Genomic DNA, 24,291 nt, shown 5'->3' with positions numbered 1-24,291 from the left:
AGGATAACAACATCCTAGGAAGGAGGAAAATTTATTGCAGTCAAAGTTTTGTCTTAACCGATTAGCCCGAAGTCCTGTAGTGCACACATGTATGTGACGGGAACAGAGTGCTTTATCTGGCAACTAATAGAAAACTCGGGTGTTCTATATTATTTCTATAGATCTATTTGTTTCCCTCCATATATTTCCAGGTGGCTGAATTTTTTGTGGTCAGCTAGAAATGTGAAAGAAAAATACAAAATCATAGGAAACCTGTTACAATGTTTAGATGACCTCCTGTGCTGAGGAGTACAGAAAGCCTATGGTCTGGGACTTGCAGAGACATCCAGTATGTCCCTGGCGTTGGTTGACACTCATTTTTCTTCAGTGACTGGTTCTTTAGGTCGCGTAGTAAAGGGAGCAAGCTGGATGGGATGGGGATGGAGGCAAGCAGTCCCCACTCTACTTCCTGTGATGATGCCTAGCAGGACTGCAGGCCTGAAGGGCGGACCGGGGGTGGGGTGGGGAGTATAGGCTGAAAATGAGGATTTTCATGTGAAAACTGCCAATTTTAAAATTATGGCTACTTATACCCGGATTTAAAAAAAAACACCAACAGAACAAACACATCACACCCATGTGTAGGCAGATTCAGTGTGGGTGTGCCAGTTTGCTGCTGATACTATAGGGTAACAAGGAAGCTATAAGCTTCCATTTTTTAAACTGTAGAATGGAATCATCATATTACCTACCTCAGAGCTTCCAGCATGAGGATTAAAGGACATAGTACACTGTAGAGTGTTTAGCATCGTTTGGTACAGTTCATTTTTATGACATGACCAGTTAGTCTGGACTTCTGTGATTTTTTTTTTTTTTTTTGTGAACTGGGGGAGGAGATAATACTTGTCACTTGTCAATACAGGACAGTGATAATACTTGTCACTTGTCAATACAGGACAGTGATGGTGAGAAGAGTGATGACAACTTGGTGGTTGACGTCTCCAATGAGGTATGTTTACGGCTCATCTAACTTCCTATTTTTACCTAGCTTTAACAATGACTAGTGTCCTAAAAATTGGTATCCACAATGTTTTCTTAATTTCTAAAAGGACCTGCTTTATAGTTACCTGGAAAATTTGTGTATTACTGACTTTCTATGGTACCGATCCTTGTTATTGTTATTATTTTCTATGATGTGCAAGTGTGTTTTGCTACCACCACAAATGCACACCAGACCTCTGAGTTAGCCTATAGATCTTATTGACAAGTGACTTGCCAATTTTTAGAGTTTGGATTTTTGTTTTAAATAAATACTATAAATATGTAGTATTTTCTTTGACCTCGATACTGAATATTTTCTTCAGTGATTCGGTGACTCTTATCTATTCCAGAACATTTTGCGCTTCTAAGCTATTAAATACGTAACAGTTAGAAATGTCCACACGCACGTACTCAGCATTGTGAATGTTCCATGCTGCATTAATACCCAAGATGTTACTTTGTAGGATCCGTCTTCCCCTCGAGGGAGCCCAGCACATTCCCCCAGAGAGAATGGCCTGGACAAGACTCGCCTGCTCAAGAAAGATGCCCCCATCAGCCCAGCCTCAATTGCATCCTCCAGCAGTACTCCTTCCTCCAAATCCAAAGAACTTAGCCTTGTAAGCAGTTCACCATCTTTCTCAGTATTGCTGTTTCAGGATGGTTGGGTTTGACCTTTTTTTTCTTTTCACATTTTTCTATAGGACATTTATTTCCAAATGTATGTATATGTTCAGCATTCCAGTTTAATTGACAAGCGTTTTTGGAACAGATGGGTTTACCGACTTGTCAGTGATGGATGTTTGTCTTGTGAGTCTTTCTGCCAGGCGAGAGGGGGAGGTGGGGACATTGAGTAAAACATGTCTTAGTGAAGATGGAGAAATGCACGCTGGGGTCACAGAGATAGTTTTGTCACCTGTGGTTTATGGTAAATTTAGTTTTTGGCATGGATGTGATTTTGTTGCTAGTTTTGGTTGAATTACCACGCTATATATGACTGCAATAATTTTCCTTTTCTATCTAAAAAATATTCTCTCATTTAAAAAAATCCACCTTGACTCACACTACAAATCAGAAATGCAAATGTAACTGCTCGCAAGTCAGGATGATCTCCTCATAACCCCTTCTGTGGCTCTGCAGTTAATTTTGTTTTTTGTGGCGCCCTCCTTTTTCCTCACCTGTTATTTCCTTGTAACATAACATTAACAACAACAACAAAAATACAAATTTAGTTTTTAAGTAACCTTTTGAAATCACTGCTAAAAGAAAGAAAATTCATCACTTTTTCTGCAAATTAATGGAGTATGTCTGACCGAGAGCTAGATTAATTTTTTTGTTTGTTTGTTTCTCGGGCCTTTTTGCCTTTTCGTAATGGCAACTCCTCTGTGCTGATCTGTATGATGATTCAGGCTTGGATCTTTTCTAATGGGATCTGTTAACCAGGAAGTCCCAGTGACTTAAACTGTCCACCAGGAGCCCAACTCACACCATTCAATATTAAAGCCACCAGCAAGTGGCGGTCATAGAACGCATGACCTGTCCGCCTCCATAGGACACTCACCGGTTTTCTGGAAGTGGTCTACTTTACTCTAGTAAATTCAGCTTCCTTGTATGTTCTCCTGAACATTGGTTTTATGGTCTTGGGGGACTCTTTTTAGCTTTCTTTAATTAATGAAAGTAGAGGCCCAAACTGAAGAACCTTTTCCTGTTTTTCTTTTTTCTTTACCTTTTAAAATGTAAAACATCATTGTTTTTAAACACCATTGTTTTTAAACATCATTCTTAAAACTGTGTTCTCATTGCCAGTGTATCTTATTGCATCTCTTGTTAGAATGAAAAATCTACTACTCCTGTTTCAAAGTCCAATACCCCTACTCCACGAACCGATGCACCCACCCCAGGCAGTAATTCCACTCCTGGATTGAGGCCTGTACCTGGAAAACCGCCAGGTGTCGACCCCTTGGGTTAGTAAAAAAAAAAGCTTTCTCCATATTTATATGTTGCTTGTTTTTTACAGAAATTAAAGCAGTTTAAAGAGTACAGTTCTTTAAGAGTATTAATAACCAGCATTTATTGGCTGTTTGACTAAGTTATTTAACCCGACCAGGCATGATGTACCTACTGTGTCTGGCACATAGTAGATGTTTAGTAAAATAGAGTGAATGAACGAACTCTGATGAAGGCCTGAATGATTTTTGAGAATATAAAAATAAGCTTATTTGAATCACTGATCCTATTTTTAATGTATATAAGAATGTCTTCATTATTGTTACCTGTGTTCTTTGTTTTTCTCTTTCCTCCTCTATCCTTGCCTGTAGCTTCAAGCCTAAGGACCCCAATGGCAGTTCCTTGTCCATATCCAACCCCGTTTGGGATCGTGCCCCATGCTGGGATGAATGGGGAGTTGACCAGCCCTGGAGCCGCCTATGCAGGGCTGCACAACATCTCCCCGCAGATGAGTGCTGCTGCTGCCGCCGCCGCCGCAGCCGCTGCCTATGGGAGATCACCAGTGGTACGTCTGTGGGTTTTTTTACAAAATAAACATTTCAGACAAAGAGGATTGTTCATGCATGTTCTTTTAATGCGGTCTGTATAATTTGAGTTATCTATAGTGTGTATTTATAAATTAAACTATATGTAATTATATCATGAGATCCATTTTCTCTTGTGAGGGAATTTCTTTTTTTAATTTATATTCCATTTAAAATGTTTTTAAATGTATCAAAGAACAGCAAGTAGTTTAATAATTTTGTGAGTGCTTCCTTTCCTTCATAAGCATGAATAATTAGCAGTATATTTTTAAGTATACGCCACTCCCAATTATGTTACCTTGAAATCATACACATCCCATCATTTCATCAATAAATAGATAATTCCATATATGTTTCTAAAATGTTATTTTTAAAGAATCTGTTCTCTCAGGTTTTAGAAAAGATATTAAGATGAAATGAGTAAATGTAACTGTCTGTTTTTATTATTTTTCTTGCAAAAAAAAAATGTAGGTTGGATTTGATCCACACCATCACATGCGTGTGCCAGCAATACCTCCAAACCTGACAGGCATTCCAGGAGGAAAACCGTGAGTATCTCTCTGTCCCCCACCTCACCATGCGCCAGGCCCTGGGCTCTGCTGGCCCTTTAAACTTTGGGCACTGCTAGACAGTGTAGGGCAGTTCCCGTGGCTTGCATTTTTTTCTGTGCAAAGTATTTTCCATTTTCTCTTAGCATAGGAAAGAGGTAATGAGGTGGGGTTTGTGTTTTCAATTTAAAATCTTGAGCTGCTAATATGAAAATGCAAATTGCTGAGGCAGCTCCAGCAATCAGGTTTTCTCTACGTCTGTTTCTGTTTTTGAGGCAGTTCTTTTGTTGCCTTAAAAAAAAAGTCTCATATGTAAACCTGGATGCTCAAAATTTGAGCATGTTGGGAAAAAACATGCCAGACTTTAACGGCTGAAAAGAAAGAAGTGTGGTTTTATGCTCAATTGTGTTTCCAGAAAAGGTGGCTTGCTCTGTTGTCAGCTGGCTTCTTGTCTTGGGAGCTGGGTATTTGGAGTCCATGTATTCACAGCCCCCTTGAGTCATGAATGCAAAACCTGTACACATCATTGTTCCAGCCTCTTCTTGAACATTCTGATCTTGCCATATCTCATTCCACATCCTTCATTTCAATCCAGTGTAACTTTCAGTTAATATAACCGTAGACCGGTCTCTCTGCTATCTGGCTTCATCTTCCCAGATACAAAGCATTTACTATGAAATAACACTGGCTTTTCCTTTAAAATCCCAGCTCGCTTCCTTTCTCCTTCCTCTCTTTTGGGAAGCATCCCCTCAGGCCCTCCCTACCTTATTAGTCACATGTGTTTTCTGTCCTCATTGCTCTTTCCCCTGGTATCCTGTCTGTCACCTATACACACCATATAAATGCTGCTTCCCCAATCACTACTGCTTTCTCACCTGCCCTCTGCTTTCATAACTTGGCCCTTGGTAGCAGCTGAATCCCCTTCGCACAGAGTCTTCCCTACTGGCTTGCCTACCTTGGGACATTTGCTCTCTCTAGTTTTTCATGCACATTCAGGTCTTCTGTGGCCTATTGTCTCACTTCGGGTCTATACTAAGATGTCACTTTGAGTGTTCAGCCCTAACAACCCTATCTAAAATAGCATCCTCCTTGCCTTTTCTCCCCATCCTTTTCTGTTCCTTGCCTTTTTCATACTTGCCTATTAGCCATTATCTGTCTCTCCCTACTTGAATGTAAGTTCCATGATAACAGAGCAGAAGAGCTCTTGGCTGTTCAGAATGGTACCTGGTTCATAGTTGTTGATCACAATTTATACCTATTGGATGGATGGATGGATGGATGGATGGATAGAAGAAAATATGTGCCAATCTCTCCCTTTTCTGACCTCCCATTGCTTAGTTATTTACTAAGTATACACTCAGAGACTGGTCACATTTTTGTTTCCTATGTGTTCTCTTTCTCTCCCCAAGTTGCCTGCCCCTCAGTGTTAATCATTCCTGACCGTTATCCTTTTCTTCACTTTCCACTGATACATCAAACTCGTGGTTCTTCCTTCTGTAATTTACTGCTTTACAGATGCTTTTCTGTTGGATCAAACACGTGCTGGCTCTGTAGTCAAGTTGCTCAGTAAATATTTGACTGATTAATAAGGGAGGCAAGACAAATTAGACTTCAAGTTCCTTGAGAGTTGAAGGTATAATCAATTATCATAAAATTCTGTGTACTTATGTGTGTTCTGGAAATAGTCGTTTACTGACAAGTCTTGTTGATCAAGAACTCTGATGTATTTGAAGGTGAAAAGTTTGGTCTATTGCAAGCAGTGACTAAATAACAAGGTCAAAGGATTAATCAAATAACTCAAATACCTATCAGTTCTATATGAAGCTATGGGGATGGAAGGGTCCCTTAGGGAAGAGGTATTATCCCGTGTTCAGGTGCTGTAGTCACTGCTTAAACAGCAGTTGCACCCACAGCTATAGTAAAACCACCAGAGCAGATGAGGTGGTGCTTCTCTCAGCTGCTGCCCAGAGACTCCCTTCCTTCCTCCAGTCTTGACTCCCAGTATTATAAACATTGTGAAAGCCTTTTAGAAGGGTTGATGGGTTGGAGGATGGTTGAGAAATTTTGTTCCTGGGAATGTTAAGAGTCACAACTAATGTAATTGGCAGATGACACCAGGAATCCCAAAGAGAATGTGGGATGGTCCTCAGAGTATGGGCTCTGGAGTGAGGCAGATGCAAGTTCGATTCTGACTCTGCCAATTGACAACTGTGAAGAGAGTGACTTCATTCAGTTTCTTAACTTTGTGAGCTTCAGTTGGCTTATCTGTAAACTAGGGCTTGCATCACCAAACAAGGAGAATGTGAGGATGAAATAAGACAGTATGTTACATGTTTAGTACCATGTTTGATACACAGTAGCTATTCACTCAACTGCAGTATTATTTTCTGTTTAACTTTGCCCCAGGGTTTTACCAGTTTTTCAACCTCATATTGTAGGGTGCAGAAATGGCCAAAGAAGTTTAGATTGAGTACATTAAACTCCGCACTCCTGTTATTGCTGTGTCTTTCTATAATGGCATCAAGGCGTAAATTCACAGTCATTTACACATGTAGAGATAATATACTTTTATTATAGATGTTTACAGAAGAAATGATTATAATGATTATGTGACTCTTCAGATTATAAGATACAAAATTGTGAAACTTTGTGTTGTGCATACTTTTCAACAGAAAAACTATATTTTGTGCTAGAACATCTGTATATATAATAGGCTAATATGCTCTAAGTGTCCGTCCAGGTAATGACATCATGTAGCAATGCCCGGCTTCCTCTCCCTAGCAATTAGCCTCCTTGCAGTTTCTTCAGCCCAGGAACCCAACTTGCTTTATAGCCAGGTGGAAACATTTTACTCTTTAACCAAATGTCTGTGAAGTGTTTCCCGTGCCTCATCTCATTTGATCCTTACAGAAGTCCTGGAGTAGGTAGATAGGAGACTTGGTGGAATCCTATTTTCTTTTCATTAGCTGGAAAATGGAGATATAGAAAGCTTAGAAATGTGACCCTACTAAAAAGAAGTAAGAAATGGTGGAACTTGAAAATGACTTCAGGTTTTCTCACTGCACAGAATATAGTCAAACACTGCTGCAGTTAAATATTTTACCCTTTGTTCTCCCTGTGTGATCTACAATAATCTGCTTCATGTTGATATTTACTGCTGTGTTGCTGACAGTTACCTGAAAGAGAAGTTGGGTGCTTCACTGGGCTGGAAGAAGTTTAGCTAAATCAGAAAGCAGGTCTAATTAAGCAAGTTTATCTATATATATAAAAGACTAAGATGACTCGCGCTTGCAGGATACATTTAAAGCTCTCGCTGGCACCAATCACACACACGTGTGTTTCAGTCTGTCATTGTCGATTGTAAATTTGGTTGACACTTCTATTATAGAGAAAGGGCAAATAGCGCTATTAAAATATTTCTTCTAATTAATTTCCTTTCAATGTGCACGGATCTGTGCACCAGGACACTAGTAAAACAGAATAAATCACCTAAGGTCTCCCCCACCCCACACATACACACACACACACACACACACACACACACACAGAGTAACTGCCTTTCCCCAGAAAGACTTTAAGAGTTGAGCATCTCTGTCCTAATTAGTTTTACAAAATGAATTGCTAGGTATTATAAAAAATTATAATTAAATGCATGTTCTAAACTAATGAATAAAATAGCATTTATTTGATAATTCACATTGGGTGCTCTCGTCTCTTCTGGTGAATTAGCAAGGGTTCCACTCAGTATGTAATTGGAATGACAACATAGTTTAATTTCAACATAAGCCAAAATGGACTTTCTCTCTCAACTCTGCTTAAATGAGGCTTCTATAAATAGTGTGAAACTATTCGATTAAAACCATGGTACTAATTGTATTATAGGCTATGGCATGTGAATTCAGCCATAACAAAGACCTCAGGTTTATGGGGTTTAGGCTGCTCACAATTCAGAAGTCTTTTCGTGCTGGTTTTTTTGTTTGTTTGTTTGTTTTTTTGGTTTTCATTTTCTGAATAAAGCAAGATTTTTCAAAATAGGAACAATGCTTGAAACATGGTAAATCCTCAAGTATTTGTTGACTGGCTAACCTACTAGTAAGTTCATATGCTACTTATAGAACCTACTTTTCTATCATACTTTATAAAGCATAACAGCCAGACCTTTAATTGTGAATTCAAGGTCTAGTTCAGTCTTGAAACATTGAAAAATTGGAGAAGGTGTTGCAAAGTATGAGAAGGGAGAATGTAACATTACAGAATTGGGCCTCTTAGGGAGGGTAAAGGAGGTGGATTGTGGGAAGGCCAAGGACCTTCTTTAAGCTGGGATTTCATCAAAAGGTGATGAGCCAAATAAAATAATTGTAATGAGCTTTTTAAAAAAAAGAATGATTTGCAGATTCCTTGATTGTTTGAAGTACAGTTCTGTCAGAAAGTTCAAACTTCCTATGTTCTCTTCACCATCTGCTTTAGAGATCCGTTCTTAGCTCTTAGTAACTTCATCTGCCTTGTGCACGGCTGGTCACTATATATTTCTCTGGCTCCCCGCACCCTCTCCCTCCAGCCCTGTGTTTCTAGGTATTTGCTGGTCTTCTCAGCTAGGCATCATGAGTATGTATTACTTCCTCTTCAAATTCATCATATTCACAAAATCCCTCTCCCAATTTACCCATTTTTCAGTAACTACTAATATTGTTTCTTTTTTTCCTGAAGTCAGAAACTCAGTTATTATTGGCTCCTTCCTCACATCTCATAATTTCAGTCCTATAGAATCTTCTGTCTGTTGCTTCTAGTGAGTTAGCCTTCTTCTCCTTCCTAGTTCAGGACCCTCAATACCTCTCATCTAGATTATTGAAATAAGTGTGTGTTATTCCTCCTACCAGCATACTCCTTGTTACCAAATATATATATTTGCACTTAATCACTAAGCATTCACTGAATCTATTGTAACAGTGCAACAGTGGTATTATAGTCACTTCTGTACTTTTCTCATCACACTGCCTGGATGATAAACCATTTGTGGGTAAGGCCAGTGCCCTGCCTGATTTTGTATTCTTAGCATGACATATAAGAGTATGTGGCTTGGAGTGTACTTCCTGGTGCATCTAATTGGATAGAAAAAGAATAGTTCTTCAAGCTTGGGTAGCTCTGATTTCTAGAAAGTTTGGCTTTTAGTACTCATGCCAGTACTTATTGCAATGTACACATCAAAGAGTTTGTTGAAATTTGATACATAGCATGTACTAGAGCTTTATTTTATTTTTTTTAGTCTTAAGTATCTCACATAAACTTGTAGCAAACAGAGGACCACATTATGTCCTTCATGCAAATAGGCTTTTGAAATTCTTAATAAGGGAGTTCCAGGACCACCGTATGTGTTCACAGAGTGGTTGTGGTTAAATTGAAGAATTCTCCTATTGAAAACCTCAAAAGAAATAGTATGTCTGGTTTCTTAACTATTTAAATTCTCAAAGCTCTTTAAAAACCACTTAGTGATTCTAGAGAGGAGAGAAGGGATGTCTTTTCAAGTAAATTATCATTAAGAATGTATAACACCGTCTAAACTTGGAATAACCTTTCTTTCCCTGCCTTTAAGATTTAGTCTTCATGACCTCTTAATTGCTAAATCAATTAGCCTTTTTTTCGGTCATCATCCCTCAGAATCTCGGCCTTTCTCTACAGGCAGCACCACCTTCCCCCTCCTTGCCTGAGCCGACACCTGGCTCTCTCGTGAGGGGCCCCTCCACTGCAGCCCTGTTTCATAGCCACAATCCTCAGGGCCATGGCATGGTGATAAAGGCTGTGTTGTCATTGTCCTCCGTCCCACTCGCTTCTCCTATCTCTTCTAGAATCAGACTCTTTTACCTTTTTTCTGAAAACACTGTGCCTTTCAGGCTCAAGCCCTTGGACTCTACCTGCTTTTTTACCTTGTTGGGGGACTTTCTCCAATTTATTAAGGTCTTGGCACTGGCTTAGGGTCTCCCTCCCAGCAGAGTCCACCATCATTCTGGGTGACCTGGTGTTCGTTCACAAGGTCAGTTCCACAGTAATTGCATCTTGGGCCTTGGACTGGGGCACCTCCAGTGAGTTTTTGCCTTTTTCAACTTTTGTTACCTACTCACACACTCAGAAAGAAGACCTTGTCATCACCCCTCACTGTGTCACCTTCAAAATTCAAATGTCCCATCCAACACAGCTTCCTCTACCTTCACCCAGCCAGAGTAATTTTTTGAATTGCAAATTTATTCCCAGCTTTCTCACAGTCTCCCAAGCCCTAGCTTCCCACTTCTCCCCTAGATTGCGGCACTAGCCCCTGGCTACTTTTCCTTCTTTTATCCTGCCACTAACATTTCACTCTTCACCCAGCAATCAGAATGATCTTTAAAACATTAACTGAATCATGTCACTCCCCTGTACAAAGTCTTCCGTGACTTCCCATTCTGCTCAGAAAAATGCCCACACTCCTCATGACAACCTAACAAAGTCCTTGTGAACATGGCCCTGCCTCTCTTCATCTTGTCCTTCTCCACTGGGCCGGGCCTTCTTGCTTGGTTCTGCTTCGAGGACTTTGTATTTGCTGCTCCTCTTCCATAACATTCCCCTTCACATGTGCAAGGCCCGTGTCCTTCCTTCTGGCCTCGTTCAAACACTACCTCAGACCTCTCCCTGCATCTTTAGTCTCTTTTATCTGAAAATAAAGTGTGTGTGTGTGTGTGTGTGTGTGTGTGTGTGTGTGTGAGAGAGAGAGAGAGAGAGAGAGAGAGAGAGAGAGAGAGAGAGAGAGAACCACCATTGAGGTTATTTATCTGCTGATATGTCTTTTCCCTTCTGGGATGTAGGCTCTGGTGGATAGGGGCTTTGTCTGTCTTACTCACTGATTCTCCAGCACCTGCTAGAATGGGGCTCTTGAGGCATTTAATAAATATTCTCTGACTAAATGACAAGCATTGTATCTCACTCTACTCTTCAGTTTTCCATGCTCTTCCTCCTCATACTACCCTTGCTTAGGAAGTTAACACCCATTCCTAGATTGCAGCCCCATTGCCATTTCCCTGTCCTCTCACCATGTCAAGTTGCCAGAGTGCCGTGGTATGAGCAGTGTTCACAGCATTGACCATCTGACGTTTTAATATTTATTTATGTGAATCTCTCACTAATGAAGTTGCCCTTGCACCCACCTGCTGCCACCTACCCCCAGGCTGTAACTTCAGGAGAACAGGGGTACGTGGATTTTTTCTTTCTGTTGTATCCCCAGTCCTGTTAGCATAGTGCTTGGCACACTGGGGTACCCAGGAAATGAGTGTTGAATGAATGAATCTCTTGGTTGTCATATAATGAACCATCTTCTCCCCCTTTCTTTCCATTGCATCTTCTCTCCTGATTATCTGCCTCCCTGGTTGTTCTTGCTGTAGATTCCTTAAAGGTAGCCTGCTCTTAGATTCTGCATCTGTTCTGCTTATGACATACTCTGCTCCAGATTATTCTTCCTGCTCCTTAGCTTCACTGTCACTTCTTTGTGGATGACCAGACTGATCTTTTAGCCTGACTTCTCTCCTGAATCTCAGTGCTCAACTTCTTGTTGAGTTGTTTGGGTTCCCCTAAACCCTCAAGTTAAAGAAAACCAAACCTTTTAATGTACTGCAGTCAACCTAGTCACCTGGGCTCCAAGCCTTAGAGTCCTCCTCAGTACCTCTCTGTGTCAGGTCACACATCCACGGTCTCTCCAAGTTCTATTGATTTGACCAGAGAAGTACCTTGTGTCTGTTGTGTTCCTAGCTTCCCCCCTCCTTCCCCCTCAGCAAGTCTGACATGCTGCTTTTCTTCTATAGACAGTTCTGAAGTCTGCACAGACAGAGAAAGCGCTCCCCCTCTCTGGTGCCCACATCTTCCATAGCCACATACGTGCTTCATCCTCATGGGGTCCCTCAGTGATGGGCTGAATTTTGATGAATGTGGCTGTCCTGTAGATGTTTGCATTAAGGAACCATAAACTGTTTTAATTTGATTCTAAATCTTCTCTGCAGTTGCTCCAAGTGCTTGTTTTTTGTGTATCCACAGATGCTTTCCCTTGGTATGACTTTGGTCAACTTCTTCCATAAACAGCACATTCTGAAGCTCCATGCAAAGCAGAATAGCATCATTTCAAATGGGCTCTGTACCCCCAAGACAGGCCCAACCCCACACCCCACCCCCACCACCGCCCACACCTCCTGCCTCCAGAGGCATAACAGCCCACTCTCATCCCCGGCTGACTTAAGTGCCCTCAGAATAGAGAGGCCCGTGAGGGAGATGCTTTAACTTAAGTTGCATTGAGAACCAGGTACTTTACTGGAGATGGAGCTGCTGAGAGGTGTCCACAGGTGGGCCTGGGGGCAGTCGCACAGGACACTTTCAGGTTCTGATTTCATTTAGAACTACTAGGATTTGTTATTCAAGTCCTATAGGACTTTTTTTTTTTTCCTTGTGCGGCACGTTTGCCATCTCACCATGTAGGCCTGGAGCCTCCTTAAGCTCCATAGTTTTGGCTTGTTCACCTCCAGTCAGTAAGTCTTGATTGGTGTGAAGTGATCTATAGGCAAAATCTCATCACAGGTTCTGAATCGTCCAGAGTGGAAGGCAGTGCCCTGCGTGACTACTGAAGTCATACAGCGCCTAGTAAAGAGTTGGCCTGAGGAGTGATTATAGTTCTAGCTGTGACTCTGGAAATTATATTCTTTCCACTGTACTGGGTAAATTTGACTTGTTTGCAAATCATAAGTAGCGCTGAGAATGTTTAATGTTTCATCTCATTGCACTGATCAGTTAAGTACCACCTTTCACATTCCCTTCTTCCTGTCTTTTCTCCCCTCCGCGGCCTTAGAGCATACTCCTTCCATGTGACGGCAGACGGGCAGATGCAGCCTGTCCCTTTCCCCCCCGACGCCCTCATCGGACCCGGCATCCCCCGACACGCTCGCCAGATCAACACCCTGAACCACGGGGAGGTGGTGTGCGCAGTGACCATCAGCAACCCCACGAGACACGTGTACACGGGTGGGAAGGGCTGCGTCAAGGTCTGGGACATCAGCCACCCCGGCAATAAGAGCCCTGTCTCTCAGCTTGACTGTCTGGTGAGTGAGCATGATGCACAGGGCTTAGACCTCCTTTTAGAAAATAGGGTGGGATGGTGAGAGACCCACGTGGGCAGTTGTTTTCAGTGGTTTGTAGTCTTTCACATGGAGATGTAAAGCGCTGGCGAGGATGCATGTCTTCTTTCAGTTCCTTAGGGCGGGATTATCCAGTTGTTCATGTGACACTGCACCAGGGTCGCTGTCATCAGCTGGCTCAGTGCCTAGGAGCCTGCAAACCTCTTGTTTTTCCGTCTGGTAAAGGGGTGTAGGAAAAGGAAGAACCCACGTGGTTTCTGGGAGAGTGCACCTAACTGTCCTAATTTGCCACACTGCGAGAGGAGAGTGACTTAATCTATCCTGCGACAAACACTGCAGACCCCCTTGGCTGTTTCATGGGCATTTGTCCTTGAGTTTTTAAGGAAATTTTAGTTTGACTGGATTTTTGCTACAGCACGATGCTAGGTCAGTTTAACATAATTAACTTACACAAGATTCCCGTGACCTTATGAACTGAGAAGAGATTGGGTTTTTTCCCTGTCATTTAATGCTCCTTAATCATATTTTGCCTCCAGCTGATGCTGCTTAATCAATCAAACCCACAAAGCCTTTAGCCAGGTAATGCAGGGCCAGGTGGAAGGAGGAGACTGTTAGGTCTCCTCAGCAGCCTGGCAGTTTGGCAGCAGTGGTGGGACCTCTCCCCCGCTAGGTTGAGTTTGCCAGGTCCCCAGGCGTGGCTGCTTCAGGACTGCGTGGGTCGCTGCGCTAATGAGTGTGCGCGCCTGTGTGTGCAAATGACTCAGGCAGCTGGTTGCTTTGGTGGTGGTGGGAGTAGGTCTAGATCTTTGCATTTATATGCTAATTAAGATTAAATATCTCAGTGCTAAATTTTGTAGATCAAGTTTAAGTACTTCTCTAATTTCATGTAATTTTCTAGCATTAATCCACTTTATCATTGTCATAAGTAAAAATGGCTCATTAAAACCAGGAGGGAACACAATACTTTATGGATTTCTGCTCTCGTGTTAATGCTGTTTTCCTTTCCTCATGAGTAATCTCTTGATGGTTTTTGTCTCTACAGAACAGGGATAACTACATCCGTTCCTGCCGATTGCTCCCTGATGGTCGCACCCTAATTGTGGGAGGGGAGGCCAGCACTCTGTCCATCTGGGATCTGGCCGCCCCGACCCCTCGCATCAAGGCGGAGCTGACGTCCTCGGCCCCTGCCTGCTACGCCCTGGCCATCAGCCCCGACTCCAAGGTCTGCTTCTCCTGCTGCAGCGACGGCAACATCGCCGTGTGGGACCTGCACAACCAGACGCTGGTGAGGTGGGTCAGCAAGATTCCTCACCAGGGAAGGAGGAGGAGCTGTTGTACCACATTGTACCCGAGATCTGCATGCGTGTCTGTCTGCCTAAAAGATGAAATAGAACTATCTGACTAAAAATTGTTATAAATAGGCCCATTTTAAGATGCTAGAAACATTATTAATATAAAATCTTTGTTTTCTGCTGTAAACTTTATTAAATGAATGGGGTTGCCTTCTTTATTCCTTTTTTTCTTTTTGACATTATATTAACTGGTGTCATTCAGGTTTTTAAAAAATGAGGTCACTTTTACATAAGTAATGTGCATAAGGTTCTCGTGACCTCATGACTTGTTAAACATCCGTAATTTGCCATCTGTGCTTGCTAACAAACCGCCATTGTCGATAGCCGCTCTCTGAGAAGACTCACAGTGCGTGGTGCTATTGGTGCCACACGCATCTGATATGGTCGTTCTTCAACAAGTGACTGTTGAGCACCTGCCATGGGCCAGGCATGTGTTCGGAGCTGTTCACCCTGAAAAGTCTGGATTATCTGTAGTCCCACCTTTAAGGGTGGATAGACATAACTAAGATGTCTGCTTAGAAATGAGATTGTAGAAGGTGGTGTTGATATGTAAGGCCCTGAAACAAGCCTCCACATGTCAGCACCAGAGAGAGCAGGAAGCAAGAGGTGTGATCCGCTAACGGGTGTGGGAAGGTTGTAATCAAGCCTAGCTACAAGTCGGGGGCGTGTGCAGGAGAAGAGGCCTCTGCTGTCTGTTGCAAGATATGTGGCAGGACGAAGCTCTGTGTATGATTCCAATAACAAAATAGTCATTACTGTGTTCCCTTTGGGTAAGGTTCTTACGAGGAACTGCTTCTAATCCCTTCTTCCCCCAGTGCCTTTGACAGTGTACCAGCTCCTGCGGCAGCTGAGTCACCCCGAGTTTCTTTCCTGTGCCTTACCTGAGAACACAGCCTCCTGCACTTGCACCTGGAAGAATTCCTTCTCCCTGCGCCCTTCCCCATAGTCTGTAAAGGGAGCTATTCCCTCCTCCCTCTTGCATTCTCTCCTCCCCTCATATCTCAGCAAGAGGATAAGCCTCAAATATGGCTTATATAGTCCATACATATGCCACAGTGTGTTTTTATTTGTTTACTTCAGTTGGAGATTTTTTCCATCAGTTATTGCTTACCAGTAATTTCAAGTATTTCCTAAGTGGTTAAGGATAAATAAAAATACAGCCTCTCAATTTACCTTTAATCTCTCTTATATATGTGCTTTTTCATTACTAAGAATAATCAGAAAACATAATGAAATCCACAAATAAGACCTGCAATAAAATTGATTGCTGAGGAATTCTAAAGCAAATTCACCTAAAAACTAACTTTTCAAGGATTTTTCTCTCCATTTTGACATTTTTAGGCAATTCCAGGGCCACACAGACGGGGCCAGCTGTATTGACATTTCTAATGATGGCACCAAGCTCTGGACGGGCGGCCTGGACAACACGGTCAGATCCTGGGACCTGCGCGAAGGGCGGCAGCTGCAGCAGCACGACTTCACCTCACAGGTGTGGTCTTGCGCCATAACGTTTCAGAAGCCTTCGTTTTGTGAAATAGGTGGCATGCTTAAGAAGGGGCACTTCCTTTATAGTGAGACAAAGTCACTTTTGACTCTGGATTAGACAGCTGAAAATTCCATTGTTTTCTATCAACATAAAACAGTATATATCCTATTAAAGGATCAATACATCTCTTTTATTATAAGCTTTTAGCATGTTTTTATTTCAAAGTCCATTACTCTATATATAGTTGAATTGTACATCATTTATTACTAAATTATATTGGTGGAGATCTGTCTCATTAATTTGGCATCACTTGTGTGGCTTTGATTTTTTCCCCTGTACAATGTAAATAATCTTGATTTCCTTTTAATTTAAGTAGTATACTCAGAAGAAACAGTGCCTCCCAGTTAAAGGAAGTGTGTCTTCTGTAGCCATTATAACTGTCACCTGTTTTAATTCTAGATATTTTCTCTGGGCTATTGCCCAACTGGAGAGTGGCTCGCAGTGGGGATGGAGAACAGTAACGTGGAAGTGCTCCATGTCACCAAGCCAGACAAGTATCAGCTCCATCTGCACGAGAGCTGCGTGCTGTCGCTCAAGTTTGCCCACTGTGGTAAGCAAGCCCTCTGTCCTCTCCTGTCAGCCAGAATCCTGCCTTCTGACCTCCTGCTGATGCATTTTAAGTCAGACCCTGCAGTTCATGAACATGTCTCTCCTCAAAACTACCACTTCCTTACACAAGCCTACTTCCCTGACGCCATGCAATTTCCTGGCATTCAGCCACTTGTCATAGTATAATCAACTGAATGTAGGAGCGTGAGCTATAATTTTCAGTGAAAACAACTCTTATTTGTTGCAAATTAGAAGAGTTTCCTGTGAATAGCTTGAAGCTCTGTAAAGCAGGTCTCAGTGTCTGACAGAGTATCACGAACTGCTTTTCTCGAAATCTTCTTCCTGTAGGCAAATGGTTTGTGAGCACTGGAAAGGACAACCTTCTGAATGCCTGGAGAACACCGTATGGAGCCAGTATATTCCAGGTAACAGCTGGTTTAGTTTTCACTTACCTTGTGCTCACTGCATGGGAGTAGTTTAACAAGCTCTTTCCGTGCATCCTTGCAGATTAGTAATGGGCAGGTAAGTGTCTAGGACAGTGGTTCTCAACCTTCTGGCCCTTTAAATATAGTTCCTCATGTTGTGACCCAACCATAAAATTATTTTCGTTGCTACTTCATAACTGTAATGTTGCTACTGTTATGAATCGTAATGTAAATATCTGATATGCAGGATGGTCTTAGGCGACCCCTGTGAAAGGGTCGTTCAACCACCAAAGGGGTCGTGACCCACAGGTTGAGAACCGCTGGTCTAGGAAGTAGGAGTTAGTATGATTCCTGTTGCACAGAGAAAGAAGACTGTGCCTGGGGAGGCTAGTGTCACAGCCACAAGCTGTGGAGCCGGGAGCCTCTCCGGTTCTCTCTGCGCCCAGAGCCCAGCTGCTGTGCCTGCTGCATGGCCAGCTCTTTGTGCCTCAACCCCCTTAGACGCTGTCATGGAGGGTTTTTGTTTCTGTAATTCTTTTTTGTTTGCATGGTTTATTTAAAATTTTTGTTTAATATTTTAGCACTTTGCTGACTATTATTATTGCTCTTTCTTTGAATTCCCACCCCCCCAAAAAGAGAAAAGAGTGTTATGGAAAAAAGTTCACTAAATCTTTATTAATTTTATAAACTTTTATTCTTATTGACTTAGTGCTACTTTTTGTAGTTTGAGAAATTATTTGTAAAAGAAATAAATTTTAGACATGATACACACAATCTCCTCAATCTCTTATTGGTATGGAGAATTTTATAGGCAAGTTAAAGAAGATTCTCTTTATAACCTTATTTAATTAGGATGTTATTTTTATAGGTTCTTTTCTTTTTGTATTAATAACATAACTGATTTGCAGTTTTTTTTGACCTAGTGATATTAAGTCATCGTAGAGTAGGTTATAATTGAATCAAAAAATACATAGATTAAGTGAAAATACTGTGCAAGGTAATCAATAGAAGAAAAATTGCTGATTCTTGCTGTCATAAAGTTTATAATCTAATACAGTGGCAGGTTTTTTGTATTGTGGGTCACAGCCTCTTATATGGTCCCAATTAGGCCTTTGAAAATAATAATAATATTAGAGTGCATGTTTTGTAGCAAGTATACATATGTATCTTATGTGTATACTGGATTGTGAAGTAAAATGTATTTATTCAGGTCGTGATGAAAAAAGTTTGAGGGCCCCAGCTGGGTGCCTCAGTAGGCTGGAGCATCATCCTGTGTACCAGAAGGATTTGGTTGATTCGCAGTCAGGGCATATACCTAGGTTGGGGGTTTGATCCCAGGTTGGACCACATACGTGAGGCAACTGATCAATGTTTCTCTCTCACATTGATGTTTCTCCCTCCCTTCACCCCTCCCTCTACCCCTAAAATCAGTTTTAAAAAAAAACACATAAAAGTTTGAGAAGCACTGGTAGTGGGTTAGCAGCTGCATGTCAAACATTTATTTTTTAATTATTCAAAGTCCTAGTTAAAATCCTGTGGGTATTTTTGTTTTTTTGTTTGATCGTTAGTTAGCACAGTTCAGTTAAAAGTTAACATTAACCCCTTTGTAGTTAGTACAATTGAACAAGGTATCCAAGAGCTCGAAGTGTGATACATTTTTCTTTCTAAATATTGACTGCCTCCCTGCTTGCTAATTGTGTTCCAGTTTTTCACAGGGGAAAATTAGAAATATTTTTACACCCCCCCATTAAAAAATGTAGTGTTTTAATTTTATTATTTTATTGTTGACACTATTACAGATGTCCCCATTTCCCCCTTTGCCCACCTCTATCCTACCCCCGCCCTCTTCTCCTCTGACCATCACCGCTTTGTTGTCTGTGTCCATGGATTTTGCATACATGTTCTTTGGCTAATCCCAGTGTTTTCATTGCTCTGGCCCATGTATTACCATACTTGAACACTATGGCAACCCTCTAGAGAGGGCAGGACAGTAAGATGTCTTCACCTGTGTGCCTTTATTAGGAAACTACACATCATTACCACGTGGGATTTATTCCAGGGATGCAAGGCTGGTACAATATTCGCAAATCAATAAACGTGATACATCACATAAATAAATTGAAAGACAAAAATCACATGATCATATCAATAGATGCAGAAAAAGCATTCAACAAAATCCAACACTCATTTTTGATAAAAACTCTCAGCAAAGTGGGAACAGAGGGAGCATATCTCAACATGATAAAGGTCATATATGACAAACCTACAGCCAATATCATACTCAATGGGCAAAAGTTAAAAGCATTTCCCCTAAGAACAGGAACAAGACAGGGATGTCCGCTTTCACCACTCATATTCAATATAGTACTGGAAGTCCTAGCCACAGCAATCAGACAAGAAGAAATAAAAAGCATCCACATTGGAAAGGAGGAAGTAAAACTCATTATTCGCAGATGGCATGATATTGAACGTAGAAAACCCTAAAGACTCTACAAAAAAACTAGATTTAATAAATGAATTTGGCAATGTAGCAGGATACAAAATCAACACCCAAAAATCGATGGCTTTGCCGAAACCGGTTTGGCTCAGTGGATAGAGCGTCGGCCTGCGGACTCAAGGGTCCCGGGTTCGATTCCGGTCAAGGGCATGTACCTGGGTTGCGGGCACATCCCCAGTGGGAGATGTGCAGGAGGCAGCTGATCGATGTTTCTCTCTCATCGATGTTTCTAACTCTCTATCTCTCTCCCTTCCTCTCTGTAAAAAATCAATAAAATATATTTTTAAAAAAAATCGATGGCTTTTTTATACACTAATAATGAATTCTCAGAGAGAAACTAAACAAACAATCCCATTTACCATTGCAACAAAAAAATTAAGATACTTAGGAATAAACTTAACCAAGGAGGCAAAACACCTGTACTCAGAAAACTATAGACCATTGGAAAAAAGAGAAGAAGATATAAACAAGTGTAAAGAAACTGAGGCTCAGTCAGGTTAGTGACATGTCTGGTGTTTGTAGCTCCACCTGAATCCAAGTCAAAGGACTGAAGCTGAGGGGTTCGTACTAAGACGCTCTGCTCTGACCTGTCTGGAGAACAGGATTTGAAATAGGGCCTTGCTTCATCAGGTAACTTGCCTGGCACCTGATGTCCCCGGGGCAAGAACCTGCTGACTCACAGGTGAAGTGTCCCCTGAGGGCGCCTGGCTCCGCTGCTGTGTTAAGGAAGCACCATGACTGCCTTTCCTGCTTGGCTCCTCTTTGGGCAGCGGAACACACTTAAGCTTCTTTTCGCTCTAAGTTCTCCAGTCCTGCCTCGCAGTATTAATGGGCTTCTCTTTTGTATTTAATCTTTATTTTTATTTTTCTTTCCCAGTCCAAAGAATCCTCATCGGTGCTCAGCTGTGACATTTCTGTGGATGACAAATACATTGTCACTGGCTCTGGGGATAAGAAAGCCACGGTTTACGAAGTTATTTATTAAGGACAAATCTCCATGCGGACTGGACTCCTTCTCCTTGTAGCACTTTGTTCTGTCAGCCTCCCCGGGCCCCTCACCCCCATCTAAAACCAAGGATTTCAAATACTCATTGCAGTAGTGGCATCGAGCCCCCATCCTTCCCCCTCCTCCTTGCTATGGAATTGTGAATACTCATTAAGAGAACCTGTGATACCAAATCTTCAGCTCTCTACTTGGAAGAACATGGAATAACCATACTTAACAGTGAATGGAAACTTTATGTATTATATCTGTAATATATTTATTTTGTTTAAAGAAGGCTTTCTAACAATGACTGACTAAATAAAGCTGTCTGCTCCTGCATTGATAATGAAGATGCGTTGTATTTGGTACCCCTCCCCCCTTTTTTTTGGCAAAGGAGGGGAAAGGAAGGTTTAAAATAATTGATTAAAAATGTCGCTAAATGTAGACTAATGACTGTATAGAGATGTGAAATGTATAATTACATATTGAAGCAATATGTTGCTGTGTTGTTAGATTTATTTTCTACTTATTTTCAAGATGTTTGGAAATTTGAACAATTAGAACATGACAGGCCACATCATATTCATTTGAGTCTATTTGGACAACTTTAATCAGTATATCTATAGCTTTAGATAATATTCGATAAAAGTAATTGGACTTTTTCTTTTCTTTTTTTTGGACTTGTTGGCAAGTGTCTTTGTAATACGTTCCTAATTCCTTTTTTTTATTGTATTATAGACAAGTGAACAAGTTAAATTTGGCCTCAAAGAGAGAACTTAATCCCTCTGAATATTTTTGCCACATTTCTTTGCAAAGGGAGAAGTTTCTCTTGGGGCAGTTTTGTCATTAGGAGAGATTATGGGCTATTTTTTGGCATGTTCACAGACTGCACAGATTCCTCCCGCTGTGCAAGTCAAGTCTTTTACAAAACAAGGACAGCAGAGGAGGATTTGCAAGGACCCCCCTCTGACCCCCAGAAAGAATGGACTCTCGCCTGGGATGAGGACTTACTTCCTTACCTCCGCTTCTTTCCATGTCTTAGTTGGATGTCCCTGAAATGGACACAGGCTGTGCCATTGTGCCAGAAACATTGTGTTATCTTTTATGTTGTCGTTGTTGCTGTTAAACTATGATATGTGACTTCTTTTTTTATTATTATTTTTTGTTTGAATGCTTTAAAAATCTTCTAAGTCTGTGGATCTGCTGATGTACAGTGCCTTTGCTGCTATGGATCAAAATCAAGAGAACCGTGTAGATAAACTTTATTGTATAAGTAGAAAATTACTTAATTTCATACTAGAAATGGATGGATGCTGCAAGTTGAAATGGGCTGTCCATTGACGTTCCTAATGTGGTAGCAGAAAAAAAAAACTGGTGTCTTAAGTGCTTAGTGTTTGATGTCATTAACAGTTTCGTAAAACCCTACAGTGTAGAAAGATTTTGATACTAAACTGTGCATTGTACATAGTTTTAATGCATTGTATTGACCACCAGTACTTCTATAATGGTAGATTGTTTGTGCATTCAGACTTTTAAGCATTAAACATAAATAACTTCTAGTATGCTCATTTCTAATTCTTTGATCTGCTGGCGATAGTTTATTTTTGTCTTGGACTATGCCACTTCTAGCTATTAAAAATTATAGGTTTTATTCAAGAAGATTAGTGTTAAACTAATGTGGACTTTTTATTGTTGCTATTTTTATATTTACTTTTACTTGAGAAGAGCTAGAGGGGGAGAGGTTATCAATGACAGGTTGCTACCAACTATTTATTGCGTGCCTCTTTGGTGTATAAAAGTTCTGTCCATCAAAAAGTGGTCATGTTACTCAAAGCCTTGATTGATGCTTTAGAACTGCTGCTCATTGGTTACCACTAGCCATCTGTGCCAGTTTAAGTAGGTTTATTAAAATTAAATATTCAGTTTATCAGTCACACTAACTACATTTCAAGTGACTATGGGTCGACACGAATTGGTAGAACCTTTCCATCATTAAGGTAAGGTCTGTGGGACCAACGCTGCTTTCGAATCGCCCATACATACCATTTCCAGCCATGTGGGTTTGGGAAGCATTCCCAACACAGTACATGAAGTCTCTTACAGCACAAGGCCTCATGGACGGCTACTGATTGGGTGTGAAAATTTGGCATAAGAAGGAGCTTAAAGAATTCTAAATTCCTGGGACTCAAACACCTGTTATTTTCAGGCTTTCCTGGGTGGGAGCCTGAGATGGGAGCCCCACGGTGGTGTGAAGTGTCCTCAGTGCTCAGTGGTAAGAGATGTTGACTTCTTGTGCTAACAGTTCAGTGTTCATCAACACAAGGTTGGAAGCAGCACTTCAAGTGTGAGTGCTGTGAGAGCTTCTACATCAGATGATAACATTTTTTAAGTATTCTTAGCTCAGTTAATTGCAGTGTATCCTTATTAAAACTTATTAAAAAGCGAGATCTGGAGGACAATCATTTTGGCACAAACAGTAGGACATTTGCATACTGAGTTTAAGCTTCCAGACGGAGGAAGTGCCATCCTCAGGAACTTAATTCCTTTTGGTGTCTGATATGTCAAATCTGTGATGTCCTTCAGTTTTTTTCTGACCCAAACATTGTCTGTTGTATTGGAGTAAAAATTGAGATGAATCCGTAAATAGATCTACCTCTTTAAATAGGCATCTGTCTCCTCTCATTGCAGAGGTTTTATCAGATTCAGTTGTTACATCTTCTATAGAATACTCAGGCCTGGATTGACCTGCACAGAAATCTTAATGTTGTTGATGTAATCATAACTTGGTTTACCATGGTTTTTACTCCCAAGTATGGTGTTGCGGAGTCTGAACAACAACAGATAGGAAACACCCAAGGGAAAATTAGTTCCAGGGAAAGAACAGAGTGGTATAGGACTGGAAGATTAAATTACGTGGAATTACCAAGAAATGGGGGGGGGGGGGGGATCCAGACTAAAGCCATCCGACCTTTCTAAGACTGGCAGGTGAAATGGAGAAAAAAACTCTAAGATCTTCAAGTGTCTGCATATACACACCTCACTTTTAGCCCACTATTTAGCCAGGTTGGCTTCTTGGCTAGTGAGCTGCAAAAAATCCGCTGAGTCCTGGAATGGTGAACACTGAAACTTGAACTGCAGCCTGAAACACCTACAAGTGGTTGGAATTGCACAGTCATAGGATAGAAACTTTCAAAGCATCTCTCATAGCCCTGGGATTCTGGGACACTGCAACCGGGAGTAGGGGAAATTGACACCCCAGAGTGAGAAGACTACAGACAGAAACAAAATGTCCAACACTGTCCGCTGAGAATTTTGGCAGTTGTAAGAAAATCTTTACTGCTGCAAGTAAGCAATTACAGAATTGCCAAGATGTCGCTACAAAAAAAACTTAATTCCTTCACACTCCAGGCTGCTCATTTCTGTAGCTCCCCAACTCCTGGGCCACCTGTAGAATGACTTTGGCCAATGAGTTTGTGGGGCCTGCCGCCCATCAGAGGCTACTGACCAGTCCTGTTGTTTTGAGCTAATTGCATTGATTTACTTTCCTATTCCAACTTCTATTCAAAACTGACAGTGGAAATGACATTTTTGTTCACCCGAGCACATCAGACAACCTCTTGAATATTACACTTTAACAGTGATGCTATCATAATGGTAGGGACTAACTCTGGCTGTAAGTTGCCATTGACATTTTATTTTAG

General features: G+C 41.3%; 1 protein-coding gene across 18 annotated transcripts in view; it reads left to right on the top strand.

The window, feature by feature from the left end:
* The window catches only part of LOC118667433 (transducin-like enhancer protein 4), a 144,175-nt gene extending 122,023 nt beyond the window's left edge, over nt 1–22,152 (top strand). For 14 of the 18 annotated variants that reach the window (XM_036330759.1, XM_036330758.1, XM_036330754.1 and 11 more), the window contains 11 exons: nt 935–988; nt 1,485–1,637; nt 2,849–2,981; nt 3,336–3,529; nt 4,020–4,096; nt 12,951–13,200; nt 14,279–14,526; nt 15,930–16,077; nt 16,534–16,684; nt 17,032–17,108; nt 20,483–22,152. In XM_036330759.1, the coding sequence (XP_036186652.1) occupies nt 935–988; nt 1,485–1,637; nt 2,849–2,981; nt 3,336–3,529; nt 4,020–4,096; nt 12,951–13,200; nt 14,279–14,526; nt 15,930–16,077; nt 16,534–16,684; nt 17,032–17,108; nt 20,483–20,590 (1,593 nt within the window). In that variant the 3' untranslated portion in view covers nt 20,591–22,152. Of the gene's footprint in view, nt 1–934; nt 989–1,484; nt 1,638–2,848; nt 2,982–3,335; nt 3,530–4,019; nt 4,097–12,950; nt 13,201–14,278; nt 15,761–15,929; nt 16,078–16,533; nt 16,685–17,031; nt 17,109–20,482 lie in introns of those variants that run through there. The other 4 variants (XM_036330755.1, XM_036330753.1, XM_036330756.1 and 1 more) reach the window with 2 other exon arrangements.
* The last annotated feature ends 2,139 nt before the right edge of the window (nt 22,153–24,291 follow it).

The sequence above is a fragment of the Myotis myotis genome, unplaced genomic scaffold (genome assembly GCF_014108235.1).
Source record: "Myotis myotis isolate mMyoMyo1 unplaced genomic scaffold, mMyoMyo1.p scaffold_m19_p_12, whole genome shotgun sequence".
NCBI classification, from domain to species: domain Eukaryota; kingdom Metazoa; phylum Chordata; class Mammalia; order Chiroptera; family Vespertilionidae; genus Myotis; species Myotis myotis.
The sequence above is the reverse complement of the archived record's forward strand: the minus strand, read 5'-3'. Positions and strand labels throughout refer to the sequence as shown.